Below are 25,350 nucleotides of genomic sequence, written 5' to 3'. Positions count from 1 at the left end.
AACTGAAATTTCAGAATCCGCTCACGCAGCAAAGACTGGCACCTGCTCAGTCGGCTGCGGGATGTCTTTCTCTATGCTATGAATATGTTATTCTTATGGTTGATAAATAAAGCTGCTTTGGCCTGTGGCAAGGCAGGATAGAGCCAGTGGGAAGTCCAAGCAGAGACACAGGAGAAGAAGGGTGGAATCTGGGAGACACCAGCCAGAGATGAAAAATTCACCGGAGGGTGCAAAATGCCACTCTGAACAGGCAGTATTTAAAAGATATTTTAAATAGCCATAAGAATTATGACACCTGCCAATTGCTCTGTAACATATTTACAATAAACTATGATTCCCCAAATGCTGCCATTTGGTAAGAGATTGATGCATTGAGTCTATGGTAGTATAATTTAGCTTTATGTGTAGAAAACAGACTTTAAAATACACTTTCAGTCTCAATATTTCTTAGGATTGTGCATTCATTACACTTCCTCCAAATGAACATCTTTGCTAATAAAGAATAAGCTGCTGCCCTAATCTCAAGCTCAGGGGCTGAAAACTTCTAAACATATCATGGCACCTTGAAAAAAAATTATTTTCATTTTTGAGATTATTCAAAGTATCCACCCATCCATGACTATTAGAAATTTGATACTCCTCAGTACTTATTTCAGTGTGGGACCTAGCTGGATAGAGAGGTTACTGAAATTCTTTTTAAATTCTTTTACATTAAACATTAATTTTCAGCCTAGCTAGGGCTACTTAGTGAGACTTTGTCCCCTCCCCCAATTATCTAACTTTGTAGTTTAGCTAACAAAGTAATGCAGTACTTTGATGGAAGTATATGTCACTCTGTTTTGTTCTAGTTCATTCCTCTCTCTCAGTACTCACCCACATATCCCCTCCCCCACTTCAACTGGCTTCCTTTCTTCCCCCAGTTTGCCCAGGTTCTGTTACCACCTCTCATGATCCTCTTTTTGTTTTGCTCTCGCGCTCTCTCTCTCCCTCTCATACACACACACACACACACACACACACACACACACACACACACACACCAGCTGCTGTCTCTTTATTTCTTTCATGGAGCCTTGGAAAGTACAAGTTGTATTTTGATTATGTATAATATAAAAACAGCAAGCGATTTTTCTTGAGTTTGGTTCTCAGACAGTGCTGGCTGTTTTGAATATGACCTGGTCAAGCCGTCACCCCCAGGGTCAGCTGCACATGGTGGGAATGGATAGGAAGTGTCATGATGACCAGTTTCTGACAGAAGGGTTCCTGTGACCATTGCCTTCTCTTTTCTTACAGAGAGTGAGCCACACCCCGGTGCCCTTTCCTCCAGTTCTGTAGAGCAGGGAACACAGAAAATGAGAGCAGACAAAGAGAGATGGAGCTTGCCGTAAATGGCGGCATAGGGTCATGGTACGGTAAACATTCATTAAGGCAAGACACTGAAGCCAGAATCCCTAGGTTGATTTCTTTGTATGGCCTCACCACTTCATACTCCCCACCCCTGAACATCCTTGTCTGGATAGAGAAGGCTTCAAGTTCTTGACTGCTCTCTCAGGACTATGAGTCTGTACCCACCCTTGGATGCTGATGTTCCAGGTGTGAGCACACACAAAAGCAGTTTCCTTAAGGTAGTTTCAGTGTGGAATCTGATACCGTCTGGGGTTTGCACATCTGGTTACAACTGGCTTATCTCGCACTGATCAGGCACCATGCTATAACGTCACCCATCCATCATTTGGAAAACGGGGTTCACTGAGAAACGCTGACCTTACAAAATGATGCCGTCCATTACAGAACACATTTCCTATTCCTTTCCTGTCGACGTCAGGATGAGCTCTTTAAAGTCATGAAGCTGCCAAACTGTGTGCACAAAGTATTCCCGAATTGCCGCTTCCCCCCAAAGTTCAGATTTGAACATCAGCAACACGTGTTCCTGTTGCTTTCACCCAAGTCAGAGGCTCACGTGGATCACTTAAGAAAATATCAACCAACACTCAAGCTAGAATGCTCTGAGCTAATCTGCCATCCATTGCAACAAAGAGGAAGCAGCCAGCTCAAGTCAGACTTGGTAGCCAAGCCCTGTCCTCCAGGTGAGCATCGTGCTTTTGGAGAAGTGGCTCACGGGTGCCTCCTGTTCCCACAGAGTGCTCAAGGCTTGCACACGTGGTTGACGCTAGTATATAAATAATTTCCATTGCTTCAGCCGGCTGATCTTACGTAACCTTAGCGAGGTTTTACTACGACATTCCAGTATTCATTCTACACTAGCAGCACAAACATCCAGAAGTCCACAGTGCACACACTGAATGGGAAAACAGCTTCTACAACCCCCCCCCCCCCCCCCCCCCCCCCCCCCCCCCCCCCCATGATACCACAAGTTTGTAAGGATTGCAGGAGCTGAACGTTTTGCCCAATAGGGGGCGCTCAAGGCCTTTTTCCTTCTTGCCCTGTCTTAATCCTCCTTTGGGCCTGAAGAGGACCAGGAGGGAGACTGAAGGGCTGGCCTTTGCATCGGAGGTCTGAAGCTGTAGCACAAATGAAAACCAGAGACAGAAATTGGGGTTCAAGCTGAAGATCAGAAAAGCAAAGAACCCAGCTACTGGCTCTTACCTCTACCTCAGACCGAAATGGGCGATCCTGGCTCCGTGAATCCTCAGACTGGCACTGAGACCCTGAGCTCCTGTCTCCTCACGTCGTATATTTCTCTCTAGTGCTGGGATTAAAGGCGTGCACCACTGCCGCCTGGCCTCTATGGCTAACTAGTGTGGCTGCTGGGATGACAGGTGTGTGGCACCACTCGCTGGCCTGTGTGGCTGACTCACATGGCATGGCTAGCTTTCCACTCTGCTCTTCATGCAAGCTTTATTAATTAAAACACAAATAGAATAGTATTATAGGAAACACTTGGTAACAACACCTCTTTATTCAATCGTTTACGATTTAAATTTATTCAGTTACCTAAAAAAAAAAAAATGCTTTTTTCACATTAAGTTCCTGATGTGACCACTGAGGTGGAAGCCATGGAAGAACCCTGCTTCCTGGCATATATATATATAGATAGATAGATAGATAGATAGATAGATAGATAGAGAGAGAGAGAGAGAGTAGGTGGAGCCAGAGTAATACCATGTAGCTGCTGAAGGAGACAGACGCCAGAACCTTACCTGGTAAACCACAACTTGGTGGTGATACTTAGAATAATAAAAATGGGTTAATTTAAAATGTAAAAGCTAAGCTGGGCGGTGGTGGCGCACGCCTTTAATCCCAGCACTCGGGAGGCAGAGGCAGGAGGATCTCTGTGAGTTCGAGGCCAGCCTGGTCTACAAGAGCTAGTTCCAGGGTAGGAACCAAAAAGCTATGGAGAAAACCTGTCTCGAAAAATCCAAAAAAAAAAAAAAAAAAAAAAAAAAGTAAGAGGTAGCTAGAAATACACCTGAGTCATCGGCCAAGTAGTGTTTTAATTAATATAGTTTCTGTGATTATTTGGGTCTGGGAATGAATGAGCAGTCTCTCTTACAGGAATAGAAGACATAGTATTTCATGTGGAATGAAGCTGAAATAGGAGCTATCTGGGGGAAGGAAGGTGCAAGGAGAACAGGGAAAAGTTTAATCCAAATAAGATTTAACTACTACACACAGCATCAAAAGAGATCTCGGCAAGTCGTAGCAATTTGTGTTGAGAAATTTTAATCATTATAATAATAAAAAGTAAAATTATTAAATGTCAGTATAAATTGAATATTAATATAATAACATAATATGTGAGGATTTACGTTTTGGGAGAACTAACTTGTTGATACTTGGATGTGGGAACTGCCGTGGCCAATTAACTTTTACTTAGTACAAACCTTCCAAAAGGAGCCTGCACTTATCACAATGCTGGATGTGGGATGGAAAACACGCTTAAAAGAAGCCTGACATTTTATTTTTCCTTCGGACAGCATGGCCACATGCCCCCACACAGAGTTATTTGAGTCTTGGGTTCACCTATTTCTGAACCAGGGATTTGGGGCTGGTGATGCTGGATGCTTTATTTACAGTACTGCGGTCTTTTGCACCCTCATAACAGGAGGGCAAAGTTGAAGCTCTGGTCTGTTTTGGACTATGATGAAAACATGGTCCCCGCAGAGCCAAAAAAGGTAAATACGGTGAAAGGTTCCCATAGAAGCAAAAGTGCAGAAACATCTGGGACAGGAAGGAGATAGGACTGGAACCATAATAAACAGTATGAGTGCCACTGTTTACTGTCCTGACTTCAGAGTGCACAACTATTGATCACCGGCAAGTGTAAACTTTAGAGTACAAAAGTGTGATTAGCCAGGAGAAAACACACGTCAAAATACTTGTTTATGTTTCTGATCCAGATGTCCCATGACTTCTGGGCTCCCTGTCCTGGTGTGTCAGTTCTAGTCTCAGGTGTCCAGAGCCTGTGACTGTTATTTAACCATTCTAGAAAGAGAACTTTGACACAGAGGTCGGAGAGGTGAAGATGAGGGGAACTAACAGTCAACCCTAGCTTAACGAGTACCTACTATGTGCAAAGTTTCATGTATGTTATCAACTATGTCAACTATGTATTCTTTCTTTCCTTTCCTTTCCTTTCCTTTCCTTCCTTCCCTCCTCCTTCCCTTCTTCCTTCTTCTTCTTCTTCTTCTTCTTCTTCTTCTTCTTCTTCTTCTTCTTCTTCTTCTTCTTCTTCTTCTTCTTCTTCTTCTTCTTCTTCTTCTTCTTCTTCTTCTTCTTCTTCTTCTCCTCCTCCTCCTTCTTCTTCTTCTTCTTTTTTATTTGAGACAGGGTTTCTCTGTGTAGCCCTGGCTGTCCTGGAACTCTTTATAGACCAGGCTGGTCTTGAACTCACAGATATCTGCCTGCTTCTGCCTTCTGAGTGCTGGGATTAAAGGGATGTGCCACCGTCCAGCTTCAGCTCCATATTTAATGTGTTTGTTTATGTATTGTTTCTATCTCATTCCCAGACACCAGGATGTGAACCCACCAAGGGCAGGGAGCTGAGCCTATTTTATTGACAGCTCAGGATCAAACCCTAGGAGAGTGTCTTTAGCTGGGTTTGTAATCTAGCAATCAGGAATATTATTGCAAATTCAAGGCCAAGGCTTGATGTGAAAAAGGAGGAGAAAGGGGTGTGTGTGGCTTGTGTGTGTGTGTGTGTGTGTGTGTGATTATTGCTTTACACAGTTGGCATGCAATGTGTTAAATTAATGAAGGCCTTATACTAAAAAGTAACAGTAGCAAACAGTTACTGCTCATCAACACACACTGGTTCCATAAGAAGCAATCTGCCCACATTTTGTTTCTGTGTTCATGGCACTATCATTCCAACTTGCTGCTAGGAGACCACAGCTCAGGGAGTATGAAACTTGCAAACCTGTTGCACGTGGTATAAACTCTGGCCTCCTGCCTCCCTGGTTTTTAGTTCAGACAAAACCTCCTGTATTACACCCTGGGGGAATCACAAAGGCCAATGCCAGCAGTGGCGGTGGTAAAGGCAGTGTGGTGATATTGCTGTGATTTTGCTGAGGTCATGGTGTGGTGGTGATGGTGACAATGGTGATTTGGTTGTTTTGTGGTGTTCTCTGACCAAGCAAGATCTTAGGAAATTCCAATATGTAAAAAAAAAATTCAAATTCTCAGCTAGAGTTGCTCTCAGCTTACATCCATCCAGGAGTTCCTAGGGCACTTTTCAGAAAATGACTTAAGGCAGCAGGAGGGTAGTGTGTTTGATATCAGACATGAGTGGTTAGGAGTTTGCCTCATACCTGGTACATATATGTGATTAACATCAAAGCAGGGGTGGGCAAAACTCCTTCATCGTAACCAAAGGGTTGGAGAAGGGGCATGCTGGATGTCAACAGTGATCTAGAAAGGAAAGAATGGACAGGAAGGACACCATGACAGCAGAAAGGATCAACGCGGAAACGAGACTGTGTGGCCGAAGGCAGTCAACAAGAGAAATAAAGCATTATAATGAAGCCAGGAGTAGCAACGATGAATCCTGCACCAGCTTTTCGTTTTCAACATGAAATTAGATCATGATGAAATATACAAGACATAATATTTTTACCTGATTTGCTTTTTGCATTTTCTGGAGCTGCCAGGAGCATTTTGAAAATTGAGTTTACAAATGTTACAGGTCTTAGACTGTTTAGGGCATTCTATCACAACCAAGACATTCTTCTTGATACCAACAGCTGTCTCATCGGGTCGTAGTGGGTAAAAAGTTTGCTGTGAATTCATGAAGACCTGATTTCAGATCCCCAGTGACACATAAAAAGCCAGGCACAGTGGCGTGTGCCTATAATCTAAGCACTAGAAGAGAGAATTAGGAGGGTTTTCAGGCCAAGTCAAGTTCAGGTTCAATGAGAGATCCTACTGCGCACCCCGCCCCCGTGTCTGCGCTCTGTGCGCTGGCACCCAGTTGGCGATCTTCGGGCAAGGGGCTGGAGGTTAAAATACACAGACACACACAGACAGAGAGACAGCGACATGGGTCATTCTCAAATTCCCCAAGAATGCCCCCTTTATTGTGTTCAGGGGCAGGTTATATAGAGATAGCCACACCCCAGCCAAACCCACCAGAAACCACTCTCCTGCCATCAGGAACTCCTGAAGGTCTCTCGTGCTCAGAGCAGCTGTAGGCACTCAGATCAGAGGATTACAAGAAATTCAGGATCTGGGGTCTCACTGCTCCCAACAAAATCCTGCCTCAAAAAATAATGTAGAAGGCAGTTAAGAAGGGTGTTGAGCTCTGGCCTCTGCACATGCATGCATACAAAGGCACACACACTCATATAACACAAATACACACACACAGAGAGACAGAAAGAGAGCTAAAGCTAAAAAAATAAATAAAAATAAAAACCAGGAAAATAAATTTGGGGATTCAACATATGACAACACATGAGTTCTGGAGGACTGGGCTTCTAGAACAATCCAGTCTCCCTCTCCATGCCTTTAATACCCATTACTGCTTCTAATGATGTTCTCAGTCCCACAAGGCTATGCAAGAGAGAAAGAAATGAGCATTTAGGGGCTGGGAGATGCCTCAGTGGGTAAAGTGCTGAGGATAAAGTGTGTGTGTGTGTGTGTGTGTGTGTGTGTGTGTGTGTGTGTGTGTTAACCAGCACATGGTAATCAGCAGGCATTAGTTGTACTAGATATCATCCAGATCCTAGCTCTTCGGGTTGGTTGAATGTCTTTGGTTAGATAAACCATTCGAATCTCTCTTGGCGTTATTTTTCTGAGGTCTTAACCAGTCTATCAGGAGGCGTGTAGGTGAGTGAGAAATGATTCAGACAAGCAAGGTCATGCTTTATCAAATTCCTTGCAAGTTTACTATTTTGTTTGACCTCAGTTGTGTTCCTGCCCTTTAAAAAATGAAAAATTTACATTATTAAAGAAATACTTAGCAAGGCAGTGATGGTGTACCCCTTTAATGCCAGCATTTGGGAGGCAGAGGCTGGCCGATCTCTGTGAGTTCGAGAGCAGCTTTGTCTACAGAGTGAGTTCCAGGACAGCCATGGCTGCAAATGGAGGTTTGTCTCCCCATCCACCAGTTCTCAAATAACCACTCTGAGGCTTAATATCAATTATAAACTGTTTTACCTATTACCTCAGGTTTATTATTAACTAGCTCTTACAAGTTGAATTAACCCATTTCTATTAGTCTATATTTTACCACAAGGCTTGTGGCTTGTTACCTCACATCTTGCTTCCCTGGTGCCTATTAGTGTCTCTCTGACTCTGCCTTCCTTCTCCCTATCTCTCTGCTTGGAATTACCACATAGCTCTTTTCTGTTTTGCTGTTGGCCAAATCAGCTTCATTACTAACCAGTGGTAATAAGACATATTCACAGCATACAGAAGGGCATCCCACATCACAAGGCTATACAAAGAAATTCTGTCTTGAAAAAACAAAGCAAAAAACTTGTACTAGGCATGGTGGCACAGGCCTTTTATCCCAACACTCTCAGAAGGCAGAGCAGGCAGATCATAGTGAGTTCCAGGAGAGCCAGGGCTTTGCAGAGAGACCTTGTCTCAAACAAAACCAAAACAAACATTTCTGAGTGTGGTGGCACACACCTTTAATCCCAGCCCTTTGGGAGGCAGAGGCAGGCAAATTTCTGTGAGTTCAAGACCAGTCTATTCTACAGAGTGAGTTCCAAGACAGCCAGGGCTATGTAGATAGACGCTGTCTCAAAAACAAGCAAGTAAAAAACCAAACCAAAACAAAAATACTTTGACATATTATGGATATTGTAGGGTAGGAAAGATTTTACTCTCTTAGGAGTTTTGATTCAGTCTGAGAAACGTACAAAAGACAGATTAAAAGACAGAAAAGCATATGCAACTTTTAAATGTTTTTTATCTCTGTATTTTATGTGTGGAAATTTTTCTTACATGAATTTTTGTATACCACATGTATGGAAGAATACAGCAGAAGGAGATGCTGGCCTCCTGGGATGAGCTACAAGCTATTGTGAGTTGCCATGTGAGTGTCGGGCCCCAGGCATGGATCCTTTCCAAGGGGGCTTTATTTAATATGAATATGTTTATGTGCATGTATAAGAAATGGAGGCCTAGAGAAGTTGATGGGTCTGGGAGCTTACATGCCTTCTGTGTATGTGTGTGGTATATACATGTTCAAATGTGTGTGGATGCATGTGTGTACACGTGTGTGGAGATCTGCCTGTCTCTGCCTCCTCAGTGCTGGGATTAAAGGCATTTGGCGTACTAACACCGGGTGCTATTCATCTATCTGAGACAGGATTTCACTTTGTAGCTCTGAGTGTCCTAGAACTCACTAGTCTAGACCAGACTGGCCTCAACCTTCCTGCCTCTGCCTTCTGAGTGCTGGGGTTAAAGGTGTGTGCTGCCACACCTGGACTTCCATGTTATATATTGAAGCAAGTTCTCTCTGTGTACGTGGGGTTCACAGTTTATAGCTAGACTAGCTAGCCAGCTTGCCCTGGGGATCCCCTGCTGGGATGACAGCAACAGCCACAAACTGCCACACTTACTCCAGAGGTTTCTCCACTGGGCCATCTCCCAGCCCTCTGGAATACCATTTTAACAAAGAAAAGAGCTTGCCAACCATACCCTCATTGCCTTGACTGTTTAGGTTGAGTTCTTTTTACCTTGATGTCACATACATTAAATGACAACTGCAGTTCTCCAAGCTGAAGTTGCTCTAAGGCTGTTGTTTTTGGTCGTATTGCCCTTGGCGGCTGTAACAAGCCTGTCCAGTTTTCACTGAGTTTACTCACTCGTAATTTCTGGTGTGAGGCAGTATAATCAGCTGAGCAGCTGACTGTCCCGGTTGCATAAGGGTGACCTGTGACCCAGCTGAAGCACTTGGTGGTTTGGTTTGAAGATGTCAGCCTTGGCTTCAGCCCACAGCGTGGGACTGTAACCTTGCCTCGTCATTTTTGTTTTTAATGCGAAGGGTAGTTTTCTTTTCCACTGACTTTCTTTGCATCATTTGAGACTTCCCAGACCCTAGACTTGGGGATCAGATGACCCCAGCTCCAGCCTTCTAGGTAGAAACAAGAGGATCAAAAATTTGAGGCTGGCCTGGACTACGCAACAAGCATTCCTTAATCTCGGCAAAACAACAAAACAAAACAGAGAAACTAGGGATGTCTGGAGTAAATACTTTAGCAACTGAGATGTGTGGTCATGTGATGTGCATGTCTGACCTAAACATGTATCTATCGACTAGGGGCTCTAAATTCCAAAAGCTATTTTTTTCACTTAACCACAGCTGTTCTCCAATTTACACCGGGGGTTGGTTCCAGTACGTCTGCCTTATGCTGGAATGGCGTAAGTAGAAAAATGCATTGAGGGCACCTCACCAACTGCACGCTTTAACTCAGCAGTGTGGTCTACGCAGGGCATCCGTTGTGTCCCCTCACAGTCTTGGAGTTACCCAAATTCAAAATCTGAACTACAATTTCTACGAAAGCATGTCATTTCCGTGCCATCGTGAACCCTAAAGAACCAAAAGTTGAACCATGTCTATGTCGGAGACCATCTCTCTAACTTCTGGAAGCCAAAACTTTAAACGCAGATCACCTGGCCCTGTCTCAGAGAGGAAGACTGAGGGAAATGTCCTTTGTCCCTTCCCCCCCCCCAGCTCTGCCAGAGGACAGACATGCAGTGGAAGCCAGAGACAGACTGAGCCTTTCAGAGTATTCCCAGCTCCCCTTGATGGAGGAGTGAGGTGCTTACTGCCTTTGCTTCTCAGGTCCTTTCTTGGTTTTGAGGGAACAGCTCCTGCCTGTTCCCTGCACATCTTCCTCCCCTCCATGGTTACAGCCTTCTGCTTACTCTCATCAGAGTTTCTCAAAGCTTAGGGCAGACCTGCCGACTGGAGACCTACGGCAGTATAATGAAACACACAAAGCTGAGGAGAGACCCATCCTCTTGCCTCGCTTGCTTTTAGCTGATTTCAAGAGGCACACATTTTGGAGGTCAGGTATCTAAGCAACCCATCAGCCTCCTGAGGTCAGGTATCTAAGCAACCTATCAGCCTCCCGCTAGCTTTGCTATGGATAACGCCTCTGATGTGAAGGCCATGGTGATAATGTCGCCTAGGTTATCTTTCAGGGGATATGAGGGCATTTTTGTTGAAACTATTGACTTGTTATGTGGGCTTGCTTGATGGGCCATTTCACAGGACCAAAAATTCTGTCTGTAGATCTGCTATTCCGAACACCTCTGTGTCCCGTGAGGATCAACCATGCACTACATCACCTGCAATCACCTTTCCCCAAATCTTAAATCACTCTGCCATAGCCCAAACTGCCCTCCACCCTGTTCTCTGGGATGAACTAGGAAAACACTCTCTTTTTCAAAACTCATCATTTCAGTGACCTGCCTCCTGCACCAGGGCAAAGGGTCCTGGTTGAGTATCAGGTACATTTGGTCTTTGACCCTAGTTGCTGGTATAGACTAAGACTCTGTCTAAGTGAAGGGAAATTGGTCATTGATTATGCATTTGTTATAACTAAATATTTTTTAAAAAGCTCCTTTTGGTAACACCTGAGTTTATGCTAATAGGCCACTTAAACTGGGTCCCCTAGGACAGCCGGACTAGTTGGCTACCAGAAAGAAGCAGTGATTAGAAGCTGACCTCCAGGAAGGGGAGGGAGGCTGGAGTTTCTAAACTTGAGCCTTTAACCTGTGGATCTGATACAGAACTCCAGGTAGACAGTGTCTTGAACTGTTAGATACCCACTTTAGACAAGGCACTGTTTGGGGTGGGCAAGAGTCCAAGTTTAATCTGTCCCAGTGAGGGGACACAATTCACTCCAACCTCAAAACCTCCTTGAAGTTCCCAGTCCACCTTTAAACTCGTTTGTGAATACCGGGACTCAGTACCAAAAACAGCAATATCTATCTAAGTGTGAAAACAATGACCTCTGAAATAGACCTCGAAAATGCTTGGGGGGAGGGGCACTCCAGCTGGGTTTCTGTGTCAAGCCTTGGCTGTCCTGAAACTTCTGAAGAACAGGTAGGCTTTGAACTCAGAAATCTGCCTGTCTCTGCCTTCCAAGTGCTGGGATTAAAGACGTGTGCCACCACTGCTGGGCCCAACTTTTCTGTAAGTAACTGTATACACAACCATGTCAAGTAGTTAGTCATTCCTAAATGGTGCTCCCCAGAGCCCAGTCTCAGCATCTTCTTGTTAGAAATCCTCTCAGGCACTGCCTGGGACCCTCTGAATCAGATCTAGGGAAGAAGGGGGTGGGGTGATGTTTGGTCAAGTTTGATGGTGGCAATCCACCGCAGAGTAGAGGTGGAATGCTCTCCTATAGATCTTCCAGTGACTGGGCTTTGGCCCCACTCCCCATCAGGCCTGAACTATGTAAGACTGGTCTGGGATCCTGGGGGTGGCAGGCGGGGGAGAGGGGGAGGGGGGAGGTGGGGAGGAAACCGGTATGCGCAGACTGAGGAGGAGGACGCTTTGCCTACTGTGGTAAGGCGCCCAGCCTGGGAGGGAGGTGCCAGCCCTCTTCTTCCTCATCCAGATCTGCGGGCGGGACAAGGGGGGGGGGGCGAAGATCGGGGACGTGCTCTAGTGCCAGGCGCGAATGGCCTCCGGCTGCTCTGGACTGGCTGCAGTGTCCGCTCCCTGTGGGTCCTCTCTCTGTCCGGTTGCAAGCCCACAGGCAAGGGCACCGGATAGGTATGTGGAAGCTGCAGCTCAAGCCTCTCAGCTTTCAGGAGGGACAAATGCACGGATGAGACCCGGGGATGCCTGAGATTTGGGGGAGAAAGGACGAAAGAGAAGGGCTAGCTTCAATGACGTCCTTGTTCCGCGAACTCCCTAGGCTGGCGGCAGCTGGGATGTCACTGCGGGGCGACAATATTTCTCCGGAAGACTAACTTCACTGGCTGGAAAACTTTGTCCACGCTCTGGGCTCTGAAAGTTGCGAGCTGCCCCGGAGGTGGGGCAGACGCCGCTCTGCTGCTGTGAGAATCGAATCAAGGCTCTCAGCCAGCCCACGACCTTCAGAAAATCTTAGTTTCTGTTCGGGACCTAGTTCTCAGGTGTTCTGGAGGCCGCGCCTCCCGCCCCTGGCCCTCCCCTTGGGATCTAGCCCCAGGCCATCATCCTCCTCCCTCTCGTTCTTGGGCAGTCGCAGCTAAAAACTGGAGGCCCCAGGCTGAATCTGCTCTCCAACCTGGCTAGACTGAGCCAGGGAAGGCGAGCCCAGCGGGCGTTGTGCGCTCCTTCTGTTGCGGGAGTAGATAAGTTTCCATCGGAGTCTCCAGCACCGAGTCCCGGGGCTAGATGGTATCATGGAGCCATCCGGGGAGCAGCTGCAACGTTCCGGGGCCCCCAGCTCTACGCCTTCCGGAGAGCCCCCGCCCGTGGAGGGGCTGTCGGTCCCCGAGGTACTCTGCGTGGAAGGTGGCACCTCGGAGACCCCGATTCCTGACGCTCAACTCCAGGACTTGCCCCCGTCTCCGCAGGAAGAGGCGGCTCTCTCGGAGCAGGAGGAGCTGCAGGAATATCGCCGCCCTCGTACACGCTCCTTCTCTTTGCCGGCCGACCCCATCCTGCAGGCCGCCAAGCTCCTGCAGCAGCGGCAGCAGACCGGACAGCCAGGCGCGGAGGGTGTCGAGTTCCCAGCCGGGGACTTCTGCGCCAAGTGCAAGAAGCGCGTGCAGTTCGCAGACTCCCTGGGGTTGAGTTTAGCCAGCGTGAAGCACTTCAGTGAGGCGGAGGACCCGCAGGTGCCGCCCGCAGTGCTCTCACGTCTCCGCAGCTTCCCGCTGAGCGCCGAGGACCTGAAGCAGGTCGGGGGGTTTCTGGCGACGGCAAAGGTGCCCGCGTCCCTGTGGGTTCCTCGCGCCCAACTCCGACCCCTCTTCCAGCTCCCGGGGCTGAGTGCTGTGGAGGAGCGCCTGCGGCGACAGCGAGTGTGTCTGGAGTCCGTGCAATGCTCCCAGCCGCCCGGTGCGGAGGTGACCGGCTCGGGTCGAGTGATCAGCTGCCCCGGACCCAGGGCAGTGGTGGTGCGCTATACCTTTACCGAGTGGCGCACCTTTCTGGACGTGCCGGCTGAGCTGCATCCTGAGTCCCTGGAGCAGCCGCCTCCTGTACCTTCGGGACTCTCTGGACCAGGGGCTGAGGATAGTGAGGAGGAGCCAGTCACAGAGCGTTTCTGCTTCTCGCTGGGTCTGCCACCAGGTCTGCAGCCCAAAGAAGGGGAGGATGCTGACGCTTGCGACGTTGCTATCCATTTTGCCATCTGCTACCGCTGTGAACAGGGCGAATACTGGGATAACAACGAGGGGGCCAACTACACCTTGCGCTATGTGTGCTCCTCAGACCCGCTCTGAGTCCCGGAGCTTTGAGACGTGGAGAGAGGCTGACCAGCACGCGAAGTTCAGCAAGGGGCTCTCTGGGAACCTTGGCTGAGCGGCGCAGATTTGGCATTTAAACCATAAACTCGCAGCGCAGATACGCACACCAGCAAGCACAGCGGGTCTGGCAATATCTGACCCTCTTTCGACTGACCTTTCTACTTGCGTTCTAGAACTCTCAGCCTGTAATGGAATAAGAAACACCCTAGTCCCCCAAAACAAACACTCTTTCCAAGAAAGGGGCTTTGGAACCCTGAACCAGGACCTGTGACCTTGGGGATTTTTTTTCTAGTGAGATGCCGTCCTTACAGCTTGATGAAGACCTGCAGGGTAAGACAGGGCACCCCAACTCCCCGTGGGAAAGGAAAAACTTCGCTCGTGGAACCTTCACACCCAGGTTTGATTCTCAGAAGGCTCTGTGGGTGCCGTTAAGCCTTTCCTTTTAACTGGGATCTGGAGACATCTTCCCAGACACAACGCTATTTTCTTCTGTGATCGGATACAAATGTCCTTTTAAAAAGTAAAGGCCACGCGTGCATAATTTCACTCTGTGCTTCCTGTTTTACCTTCTGAGGGCTTGGGTTTGAGGAGGCCTTGGCAATCAGGGGATGCTCAGCTGACGACATGGGCACTGGGACAGCATGGATACGTTTTCTCCCTGATGTGGAAGACTCCAAGGTCCCCACACTGGGAAAAGGGGTCTTCAAGATGCGCAAAAAGTGTCCTGTCCCTTGCCATAGTAAAATGTTGGGCGAATTAAAATGCCAAAGGCCTTGGCTGTGAGCTGCAAGAGCCCATCACATTCGTCCCAAACGCTTTTGTGCAGTAGAATTCCTAATAGCTGTGCCACTGTCTGGGCCATTAGTAGTCAGAGAAGCTCAGCTCTTTCAGGCTGCACTCCAAGTACAGAGGCCGGGGACTGGTCAGGTGGCTTCTTTTTCCTCCCAGAGGCACACGGATGAGTGGAAACTTGATGGTAACAAAGCACACTTGCAAGTGCTGTCAGGAACAAACGGGGCACTCGGCATAGCAGAGCCCTAGGCACGGGTGCGGGGACCTTTGCTCACTGTGGATGGCTTCCCGCGCTGAGACGTGTCCACATCTGAGTGAGATTGCACTGAGTGAAGGCTCAGCTCCTTTCTTCCCACTTTTCCTGAGTAACTCATTTTCTTTTAAAAAAATTATTCAAAGTGTCCTATTTTCTAGCACGTGACTAGTATAATTAGTTTGGGCATAGCAGAGTAAAGTTAAGGGGAAGATGTTTTCATAGTTCTACAGATGGGTCAGCACAATCATCAAAGACCAAACATGGCCCAAAGTCTGTTTTCATGGAACCAGAAACCTTATACATGACTTTCACAGGCTTAAAGTTTTATTTTAATTTTAAAGTATTATTTTGTGACATGAAAATTATATTAGAGACAGATATAGTGGAACATGCCAGCAACCCCCTGCATCTGGAGGCTAAAGCAGGATTGTCAAGAGTTTGAGGCCAGCCTTGGAGACCTAGAAAAACTATATCAAGCAAAAACCAAGGCTGAGTATGGTGGCCCATCCCTGAAATCCCAGGACTCTGGAAGCCTGAATAGGATGACCACAGCTTGTTGGAGGCCAGCAGAATGAGAGCTGGATTAAAAACAAAACTACTCCAACAAACAAAGGATCATATGGAATTCAAACTTCACCGTGGTCCACAGGTATTTACTGGACAGAGCCATGAACTCACCCTACAGATGCTCTTTCACACCTGCAGTGGAGTTAAGTAGACGAAAGTGCCAAACACTTCTTCTCTGGCCCTCTCTAGACAGCATGCCAACCCTGTTTACTATGTTTAAAGCTACACGCCGAGAATTATAATTCACAAAACAGTTAACCTTTTAGTGACGATTGCCATTTAAAATAAGCAAGCATGATCTGAGTGTGGTGTCATACACCTATAATCCCTGCACTTGGGAGGCAGGGGGATCTCTGTGAGTTCTAGGCCAATCTGGTCTACATAGTGAGTTCCAGAAAACCCAGGGAGTCACCACAGAGAGATCCTGTCTCAGACACAAAACAAAAAAGCAAATATTTTTGTTGTTGTGGGGATGAAACCAGGGTATGTATGTATGTATACTTTATTTTGCATCCCAGGGTTTCATATATTAGGTTTATAGATTAGCAGGCCAGTATCTCTAACACTGTGCTATTTTAATAGCATAGGAAACACTTTAAAATATTTATTTATTATTATGAGCATGAATGGTTTGCTGGCACGTGTGTCTGTGCTCCACCTGTGTGCCTGGTACCCTTGGAAGCCAGAAGAGGGCGTGGGATCCCCTGGAACCAGAGTTACAGATGGTTGTGAGCCACCATGTGGGTGTTGGAGATCAACCCTGGATCCTATGAAAGAAAAGCCAGGGCTCTTAACTGCTGAACCATCTCTCCTATCCCCAGGAAACATTTATTTTATAAATACTAATGAAGTTAGAAAACCTTTTTGTTTGTTGTTAGAATTTTTGTTTATTAAAATTTGTGGGTTTTTTTGTTAGAATTTATGTTTGTTATTTCAGTCTGTGTGTAATAGTTGACTACTGAAATCCCAGTATGAAGAAGGCGAGGAAAGAGGGTAGGGAGTTCAAAGTTATTCTTGGCCACACAGAAGCTTCAAGGCCAGTCTGAGCTAAATGAGAAATAAAAAGAAGGAAAGATTAATACTAACAAAGTCATTAAGTATTTCAAAGCGTGTTTGTAGGGTCTGGATGCTGTCCAGTGGCAGAGGACTTGCCTGGCATGCCAGTTACTTTTCTCTTTCCTGGGGGGCAGATGCTCACATTACGTCACATTGGGCCTCTAATCAGGAAGCAGAAAAAGGCGAATGCTGTTCTCGGCTTACTGGCTCCTTTGCTTGTGCACGTGTGTGTGGTGTATGCAATAGCGAGTGTGTCCATGTCCATACACGCACGTGTGGAAGCCAGAGGTTGACATCGGGTGTCTTCTTCTATTGCTCTCTACTTTAGCCTTTTTTGAGACAAGATCTCTCACTGCTCATCACTTGGGCAGACTGGCTGGCTAATCAGTCCCCAGCATCTTTCTGCTTGTACCCTCCGGTGCTGGGGTGACAGGTGCACCCCACCACACAGTTATTTTACAGAGCCCTCGCTTCAGCATGGAAGGCACCTTACCCAGAGTGCCATCTCCCAGCCTTCACCTTCTCCTTTTTTCTTCAGTATGAGAGCCCAGTCCATTCACGATGCCATCCACATTCATGGTGTGTCTTCCACCCCCAGGTAAACCTTTCTGGAGACATCCTCACAGACACACCTAGAGATGTGTATTCTGCGGTATTTCTAAACCTAGTCCAGGTGGATAATGTGGGTTAACCATTGCATCTAGTACATGTAGAAGGCCTGAGTTTGATCCCCAGCCCCACAAATCAAAGGCACAGGAGAGGAGGGAGGAAAAGAGGGAGTAAGGGGTGGGCGGAGTAGGAGTTGATTTTCCAAAAGGAAGGAAGCAATTCATCACAAAATAAGGCTGGTGCCCCTTTGCAGGATGCACCTTTATTTGATACATATGGTCATTTTGCTTGAAGGTGGAACAACTTTAAAACTATTATCTATCTCGAGTCATTAAAGACTATGTCTTCCCAGTCATTCAATGATCCCGTCCTACATTAAAGAGAGATTCCAGAAGCTTCCTGGTGGCAAAAATCTCTCCTTCAGGGAATGTTGGATAGAAAGCATCTTCCCATCTAAAGAGTTTCCGAAGCAGTGAGAGAAAGGCTGAACAAAATGCTTCCCTAGGAAACTCCATGCTCATGAAGTAAGACGGGAAGTCGAGGGAGCAAGGTTTGCAGACCTTGGGAGGCCAGGCTCCAGCTCAGGAATGAGCACTGCACTCTGGGAATCCCAGGAGCAGCAGGAGCCTTCCCTGAGCACCTGGGAGTGGGACTGTCTTAATTACCCACAAATCTCCACAAATTCCTCACACAGTTGTGAAGTTTCTCATACTCTGTGTGCGTGTGGACATGGGCACATGTAGGTTTCCACTCCGATGTCTCTCAATCTGCCCCATCCTTCCTTCTCTCCTCAGCTGTAGGGTTTTCATAAACCATTTCATGGGTTTCACGAATTTCAGCTCTTGCCACACAGCTTTTGTCTAATTTACCAGGCTAAGAGTTTTCATTTCCTGACTTAGCCGTGCGTGTCTTTTGAGTCTTGTGCCTTGAAGCCTGTGGCTTAGTGTGCCTGCTTTATATCTTCTATATCAGGAATGGGAGGAAAAGCAAGAGGGGGGAACTTCTATGTTCTGCTTTCTGTGGCGTCATGGAACTGAATCAAATATGCTTTTCTGGCACACTACAGGATCCGGGTATGTAGGGCAGAGAGAGCACTTTGGCTATAATAAGCTAAGACATGCTGATGAAATATTGGTAGCCCCAGCCTTTGCCTGGGCAGTCACCATGATGTAGGGGTCTGTCAGATTCATAGGATCAGGGGCATGTAGCTTTTTTAAGCCAATGAGGATAGAGGTTTGAGCAGGGACATGTCAAGCTGAGCTCACTTTAGTGACTTGACTTTCTCCATCTAAGCAACCCGGGAAATGTAAGCACCATTAACAGCTACAGCTGAGAGGACACAGCTCGGTAGAGTCCTACACTTTGCATTTGGATTATATATTTGAGGAATGTTGTAATTTAAAGGGCAGCACAAGAGAGAAAGATGCTATGTGACAGAGTTCACGTGAAGGGGCTAATTTCTCCTAATAAAAATATTAGGAGAAAGGGAACATAGAAAGAGGGAGGGGAGGGGGGAGACTGGCCTCTGGAGACAGGAGCAGCAGAAGAGAAGAGAAAGGCAGAGAGAGAGAGGTGGGAAAGAGACAGAGAGACAGCCAGAGAAGAGAAGGGGGGACAGATAGAGAAGAAAGAAAAGAGAAGGGAGGTGGGCAAGGCCCACCTTTAAAAAGGGAATGTAGTGAATGTGCACAGGAGATGCTCTTAGTGGCTGCAGCTGAGGACACATCCTGTCAGGACCCCAAGAGCAGGCCAGTAGAGATGCCTGAATAGGATACTAACATTCCTCCCTTTTGCTCATTATAAAAAGGTGAGGAGTTAGAAAGGGATAGCAGATGAGCGGAGATGAGGATACCATGTTCTCGAGACTACTTCCTGCTGACCTGGCAGCAGGGCACTGTTCATCTTTTGGGAACCTGAGAAAGCTGGGGTGCTGACCATGCCCTGGAGTATCTGGCTGCTTTACTTCACTGTCCAGGCTCTATGGAACCGGCAGGCGCTGCTTGGACCTGGCAAAATGCTCTGGGGGCGCTGCTGGTTCTCACCACCTGGACGTGTTAGGTAGTCTTGCACCTCCAGCTCTGTGGCCAACAGCTGGTAGTCCTGCAACCATAGCTGATCATGATAGTCAGCGGCTCCCCTAAAAACATCCCAGTGGGAGCAAGGAGGTACGAAAGACGACCCAGTTCTCATGAGTAAGGCAGAGGAGCAAGACCCAAGGGTCTGCCGTTCCCAGCTTGCAATCCCACCAACAATGCAGGAGCGTTCCCTTTACCCCACAACCTTTCCAGCATAAGTTGTCATCTTTTGTCATGTTTTTGATCTTGGCCAGTCTTACAGGTGTGAGAAGGAATTTCAGAGTTGTTTTGATTTGCATTTCTCTGATGGCTAAGAATGTTGAGCATTTCCTTAAATGTCTTTCAGCCATTTTAGATTCCTCAGTTGAGAGTTCTCTGTTTAGGTCTGTACTCCATTTTTTTTTTTTACTGGATTATTTGTTCTTTTGATGACCAATTTCTTGAGTTCTTTGTGTATTTTGGAGATCGGTCCTCTGTCTGATGTGGGGTTGGTGATCTTTTCCCATTCTGTAGACTGCCATTTTGTCTTGTTGACCATGTCCTTTGCTTTACAGAAGCTTTTCAGTTTCAGGAGGTCCCATTTATTGTTTCTCTGTGTCCTGTCCCCAATACCTAAGATGTCCTTTAATCTAGAAGGCAATAGCAGTTGGTATGAATTACAACTGTCCCGTGGTATCTGCAGGGAACTGATTCTAGGAGCTCTGATAGGGAGCAGAACTACAATGTCATTTTTTACATAAAAGCATTGTATTTGCATAGAACTTACACACTCAACTGGGCAATTGTGGCACATACCTTTAGTCCCAGCACTCACGAGGCAGAGGCAGGTGGATCTCTGTGAGTTCAATGCCAGCCTGATCTAAAGAGCAAGTTTCAGGACAGGCTCCAAAGCCACAGAGAAACCCTGTCTCAAAAACACTCCTGAAAACAAAATCAAAATAAAAAGCCCCACAAAACCACATGATGTTTTGGTTCTGTGGTCAGTAGACCCATGGGTGTGAGACCTTGGACGAATGGAGAGCAGACTGTGTATTCCTCAGAGATAGGAGGCCAACATGTAGTTCAATCTTCCACAGCCATTGAAAAAAAACTATCCTCTTTTGTTAAATATAGAAAGCATTCTCTCTCCAAGCAGTGGTGGCATATGCCTTTAATTCTAGCATTTGGAGGCAGAGGCAGCTGGATCTCCATGAGTTCGAGGCCAGCCTGGTCTACAAAGGGAGTTCCAGGACAGCTGGGGCTACACAGAGAAACCCTGTCTTGAAGAAAAACAAAAACAAACAAAAACCAAAACCAAACCCAAACAACCAACCAAAAAGAAAACATTCTCTGTAGGCAGCTCTCCCTCCAGGTGCATATCTGTTCTAGAGAACTACAGCTAAACTGTCTCTGTGGTCTTTCAAACTGTTTTATGGCATGATACACACACTACAGCTCCATGACAGAGCACTTCCCTAGCATGCAAAGGGTTACTTGCAGCACTGGAACAAATAAGAGCAATGTTTCCAATCCTTGGAATTAATAGGCTTTGAGTGTTGCGTGTGGCTAAGGAGGGAAGGGCTGAAAGTGACTGCTGCAGGACAGCATGTATGCAAATCAATCTATGTCACAGCCCAAGGACGCTCTCTTGCTCCACCATCTAGACCACAAGGGCCATCAGAGCAACATAGCTTCACACCTATCTACATACCGTTCCTCTAGAACCAGAGTTAAAGAACCAGATAGGCCCAGCCAGTGCCATCTGCAGGTCTAGGAAATGGCTGCTTTGCAAGTGGTTTTTGCCTCTGGAGAGGTAAACTTTTGGTGGCATTTTTCATCTGCAGCTGCTGACACGGAGAGACCTGTCATCTCTCAAGACGGTGGCATCTTGAGAGAAGTCGCATACTCTGGGAAAGTTGAGATGGCCCCGGGCAAGTGGTCCAACTTCTCCATCACATGGCCTGACCCAAGCTCTACAGTTGGGGCTATTAGGAAGACAGATGGCTGCATTACACAATCAGTTAAATGCCACTTTTTCTGAAGCCCGAGAATCAAGTTGCAGTCCCGTGTATCTGCGGGACACCCAACGTGAGGCTCTGCTCAGCCCACTCCTGTTTGTGGGCTTTTCTAGCTCAATTCTCCTGTTTTCTGTGCAGATCCCCAAATATGGAGTTAATTTGATCTAAGTTACAAGAATTAGTTCTGTATTATCAAGCCGTGGGCATGTCCAAACCCATTTAGGAGGTTTAATTAACACAAAAGCAGCCAGCTGTGAACGGTTTGCAGAACAAGCCAGGTTTATTCCATGACTGTCTGTGGACGCGATCCTGTGGGGAGTCTCCCACGGAGCTGCCATTCTGCTTGCAATGTGACACTTTCAGGGGGATGACTTAGATTACACAATACAGCTACTTAAATTGAGAGCACTGCCCACAGCATTGCTGTTAGATGGTGAGTGACCGTTTGTTTTATCAAGTGCCTCCTCCACCGGGGCTGGATGACACTGCTCCACAGGTCAGCCGCAAGGTGAGAACACACTTCTCATATCACGTTCGCTCACCAAGGCTGCATGCCCTGCTTTTTGAACACCTCAGCTCCCGGGAGTGGACCCAGTGCTATCAGATTCAAGACGTCCAATGATTTTTACTACTTACAGGTGTGCAAGACTTAATTCTGAGATCAAGAGTTGCAGAACTGGATGGATGAGAACCAAGTATGACACACAGGTATGAAACCTGTGGTGGTTTGAGTAAGAACAGCCCCCAGAGGCTCATCTATTTGAGTGCCTGGTCGTCAGTGAGTGGCATTACTTGAGAGAATTAGGTGTGGCCTTGTTGGAGGAAGTGTGGCACTGGGGGTGGGCTTTAAGGTTTCAAATGCCCGAGCCAGTACCAGTGTTTCTCTCTTCTTCTGTTGCCTGCAGATCCAGATGTAGAAATCTTAATTACTCTCCAGCACCATGTCTGCCCATGTGCCACCATGCTCCCCGCCATGGTAACAATGGACAAAACCTCTGAAACTGTAAGCAAGCCCCATTTAAATGCTTTCCTTGTTAAGAGTTCCGTGTAGTTGAGTGGTGCTGGCACACGCCTTTAATCCTAGCACTCAGGAGGCAGAGGCAGGTGGATCTCTGAATTTGAGGCCAGCCTGATCCACAGAGTGAGTTCCAGGACAGCGAGAGGTTACACAGAGAAACCCTGTTTTGGGGAAAGAAGAAAAAAGAGAAGAGCTGCTATGATTATGATGTGTCTTCACAGCAAGAACACTAAGATGAAACCCATTATTTTGCACACTAGTTAAAAAAAAAGAAAGTTGTATTGCAAAAGAGAATGTCTGTGGGTTACTACCATGACAGAATCTATACTGCACAGACACCAGGGTGAACACCCGTGACAGGCTATATGTAGTCTGTGCTCACTTATAATTTTTATGTAAAACTACCCCAGACTCAGTGCAAGGATTACAGATGTGTAGCCTCACACCTGGCTCACCCATGACTTCATGTGTGGTACATGCATGTGTATATGTTCATGTGGGTACACACACAAGTGTGCATGCATGTGGAGGTCAGAGGCTGATGTCATTTGGGTGTCTTCCTCAATCACTGTTAATGTTGGATGAACTGAATCTAGTTGGCCACTTTAGCTACACTGGCTGGCCTGTGAGCTCCCAGGATTTGCCTGTCTGCCCCTCCTCCTCCAGGGTTACCGTGCTGATGTGCCCAGCCTTTTACAACATGGGTGCTGGGAATATTAACTCAGGTCCTCAGGCTTGTGTGGCAAGCACTACACTGTAGATGGAGTCACACCCCTAACCCAACTTCCATGACTTTTAAGGTAGGGTGATAGACTGCTTGTCCTGGATCCACACGAATGCCACAAGAATTGGTGACACCCTGTCTAGCTCCTGTAGGACCTTCACTACTCTCACGCCTGCTCCAGCTCTGACGTGAATCCAGAGTCTACTCAGGTCTGAGAAGAAATTCTTCCAGTGGGATAGGTCCCTAGAACTCCCAGAAGTTAAGAGAGTTGTGTAGTATGTGCCCGGAAGGAATGGATTTCTACAACATACGACATCTTTAGTACCTGGTTGCTGCTGGACGGCTGATCGTCACATCTCCCAGAAAATGGTATTTTATCTTTATTATTTTAAAAAGTAACTTTAAGGTTTATTTCTTACGAGTATTCTGCCTGCATGTGTGTACCTGGTGACTGCAGCAGTCTGAACAGGGCATCAGATCCCTGGAACTGGAGTTATAGACGGTTGGCAGCCACCAGGCCCAGTACTGGGACTAGAACCTGGGTCCTCGACAAGATCAAAATGTACTCTTAAGCACTGAGCCATCTCCCCTTAACACACTTTGATTCCCTGATGACTCTAAGGTGCTAAGTGGAGTAGGTAATGTACATTCATAAGGCACTCCTGGTGTCCCCAGTGTCCATCGAACCTGGGCTGCACAGCTACACGTGGCACTTCCTGGACTTCAACGTTCATGGCCTCCCTCGGGGACTGCCAGAAGTAGGATTCCAGTGTGCACAGGTTGTGGAGGCACAGGTTGTGGAGAGGCTTGGTATTCTGAACTTGTAGATCTGCGTGATGGGGCTGTACCTGTGCTCATCTTGATCTGCGTCCTTATTGCCTGTGTCTGAACTGGTGCCTGGACTTGCCTTCACTAAGGCAATCTTCAGCCGATGGTGGGGCCTTCCTTTTGGGTTCCCACTTCTACAGTCCCAATCTGATCAGGAAATAAATGCACATTCATTATAATGGGTTTATTTGGTACAAAAGGACAGGGAGATAATTCTGTTTATTTTTAAGGACGGAGACACAAAGTCTGCAAAAGCTCTACACATGGGTGATCTGTAAGATGGGAGGATGGAGAGGAGACACGACAACACATGGCGTTATTCTGAGTGGCCTCCAGCTCTTCCTTCTAATGCCTGGATTGAGGAGTCACAGCCATTTCTTCCCTTTATGGCTGTGACAGGATGCAAATGTGACCCAGTTTATCAGCTCCTACAAGGCAGGCAGAGCAAGAGGCTGTGTTCAGCCAGCACTGGGAGTTTCCACACCACACAGAATGGATGCTGAAGGTGGTCGGTTCTGCTGCTGGAGGCCGTTTCCAAATGTTGGGCTCCTATGTCCTGGGCTTCTCTTGATTCTCAATGATAAGTTTGTCAGTTGAATACAGCTGGCCAATATGGACCTGCAAGCAAAGACGAGATACAGGTCAAGAACTGTTGGACTCTGTCAGCTAATTTGGCTTGAGAGAGAATCTTGCTATGTAATTTAGGCTAGCCTTAGTTTGGCCATGCTTCTGACAGCCTCCCAGGTTCTGGGATTACAGATGTGTGCTTTCAGCCTGGCTTCATTCTAACAACTACATGCAGGTGCTTGCCATGCAGGTTGGTGCCTCTGGAAACTGCACTACAAGACAAAGTTCATCCCCATGTATCGTTGCTAGTTCCCTTAATATCTGCCCCCTAGGCTCCTTGCAATGGGAGGTTAGTGAGACCCTCACATTTCTCTCACATGTCACCATGGCCAGTCTTGGTATTTGGAGCTGGCAAGGCTATCAACCAGGCTCCCTGGCTGCCAGCTGCAGAGCCATTCATGTGTAGAGCTCTTACCCATGGGAATTCGTTCCTGTACAGGGAGCAAGCAGCCTGTGCTGTCTGTGCTGGGGCTGTCAGTTTGTGTCCACTGCTCCTGCTCCATCTGTCCTGCCTCTTTTCTTCGGTTGCGTCCTTTTTAATTAAGTCTCTGTTGGTATCCAAATGCCCCCACTTCCTCAGATGCTGGAGCAGCAATGCAGGGCCGTCCCTTTTCTAAAACAAGGAGTCGTTGTCATGGTTTCCCACTAAAGACACTTCCTGGGCAACACTTTAAGGAACAAAGAGAACCAGGGAAGAAAGTGCTGAGCATTAGGGCGTCTGTCTGGATCTCCGCACTGGGACACTCTCTATGGACCATCTGGGGCGAGAAATTGCTCTTTACAAAGACAAATGAGAACACACTCCCGAAGGCCGGGGCTGCTACCCAGAGCGGTCATATGTCAGAATCCAGACTCTCTCAAGGCTTCTTCTCTCCACCCTCCCCATGAGACAGGATTTCTCTGTGTAGCCC

At 47.1% G+C, this 25,350-nt stretch overlaps 2 protein-coding genes across 2 annotated transcripts in view; one reads left to right on the top strand and one right to left on the bottom strand.

Annotated features, from left to right (window-relative positions):
• Positions 1–12,110: 12,110 nt before the first annotated feature.
• On the top strand, positions 12,111–14,436 carry Ppp1r3g (protein phosphatase 1 regulatory subunit 3G). The gene is made up of 2 exons (XM_050142162.1): positions 12,111–12,202; positions 12,348–14,436. The coding sequence occupies exon 2, from the start codon at positions 12,820–12,822 to the stop codon at positions 13,864–13,866; it is 1,047 nt and encodes a 348-aa protein (XP_049998119.1). The 5' UTR covers positions 12,111–12,202; positions 12,348–12,819; the 3' UTR covers positions 13,867–14,436.
• A 2,965-nt stretch (positions 14,437–17,401) lies between these two features.
• The window catches only part of Lyrm4 (LYR motif containing 4), an 89,679-nt gene continuing 81,730 nt past the window's right edge, over positions 17,402–25,350 (bottom strand). The window contains exon 3 of the mRNA XM_050142164.1: positions 17,402–24,430. Within this exon, the coding sequence (XP_049998121.1) occupies positions 24,362–24,430 (69 nt within the window). The 3' untranslated portion in view covers positions 17,402–24,361. The remainder of the gene's footprint in view (positions 24,431–25,350) is intronic.

This window comes from Alexandromys fortis, unplaced genomic scaffold (genome assembly GCF_014885135.2).
Source record: "Alexandromys fortis isolate MF-2015 unplaced genomic scaffold, M_Fortis_MF-2015_v1.1 scaffold_5, whole genome shotgun sequence".
Classification (NCBI taxonomy): domain Eukaryota; kingdom Metazoa; phylum Chordata; class Mammalia; order Rodentia; family Cricetidae; genus Alexandromys; species Alexandromys fortis.
Note: the sequence above shows the minus strand (reverse complement) of the source record. Positions and strands in the feature narration are given on the sequence as shown.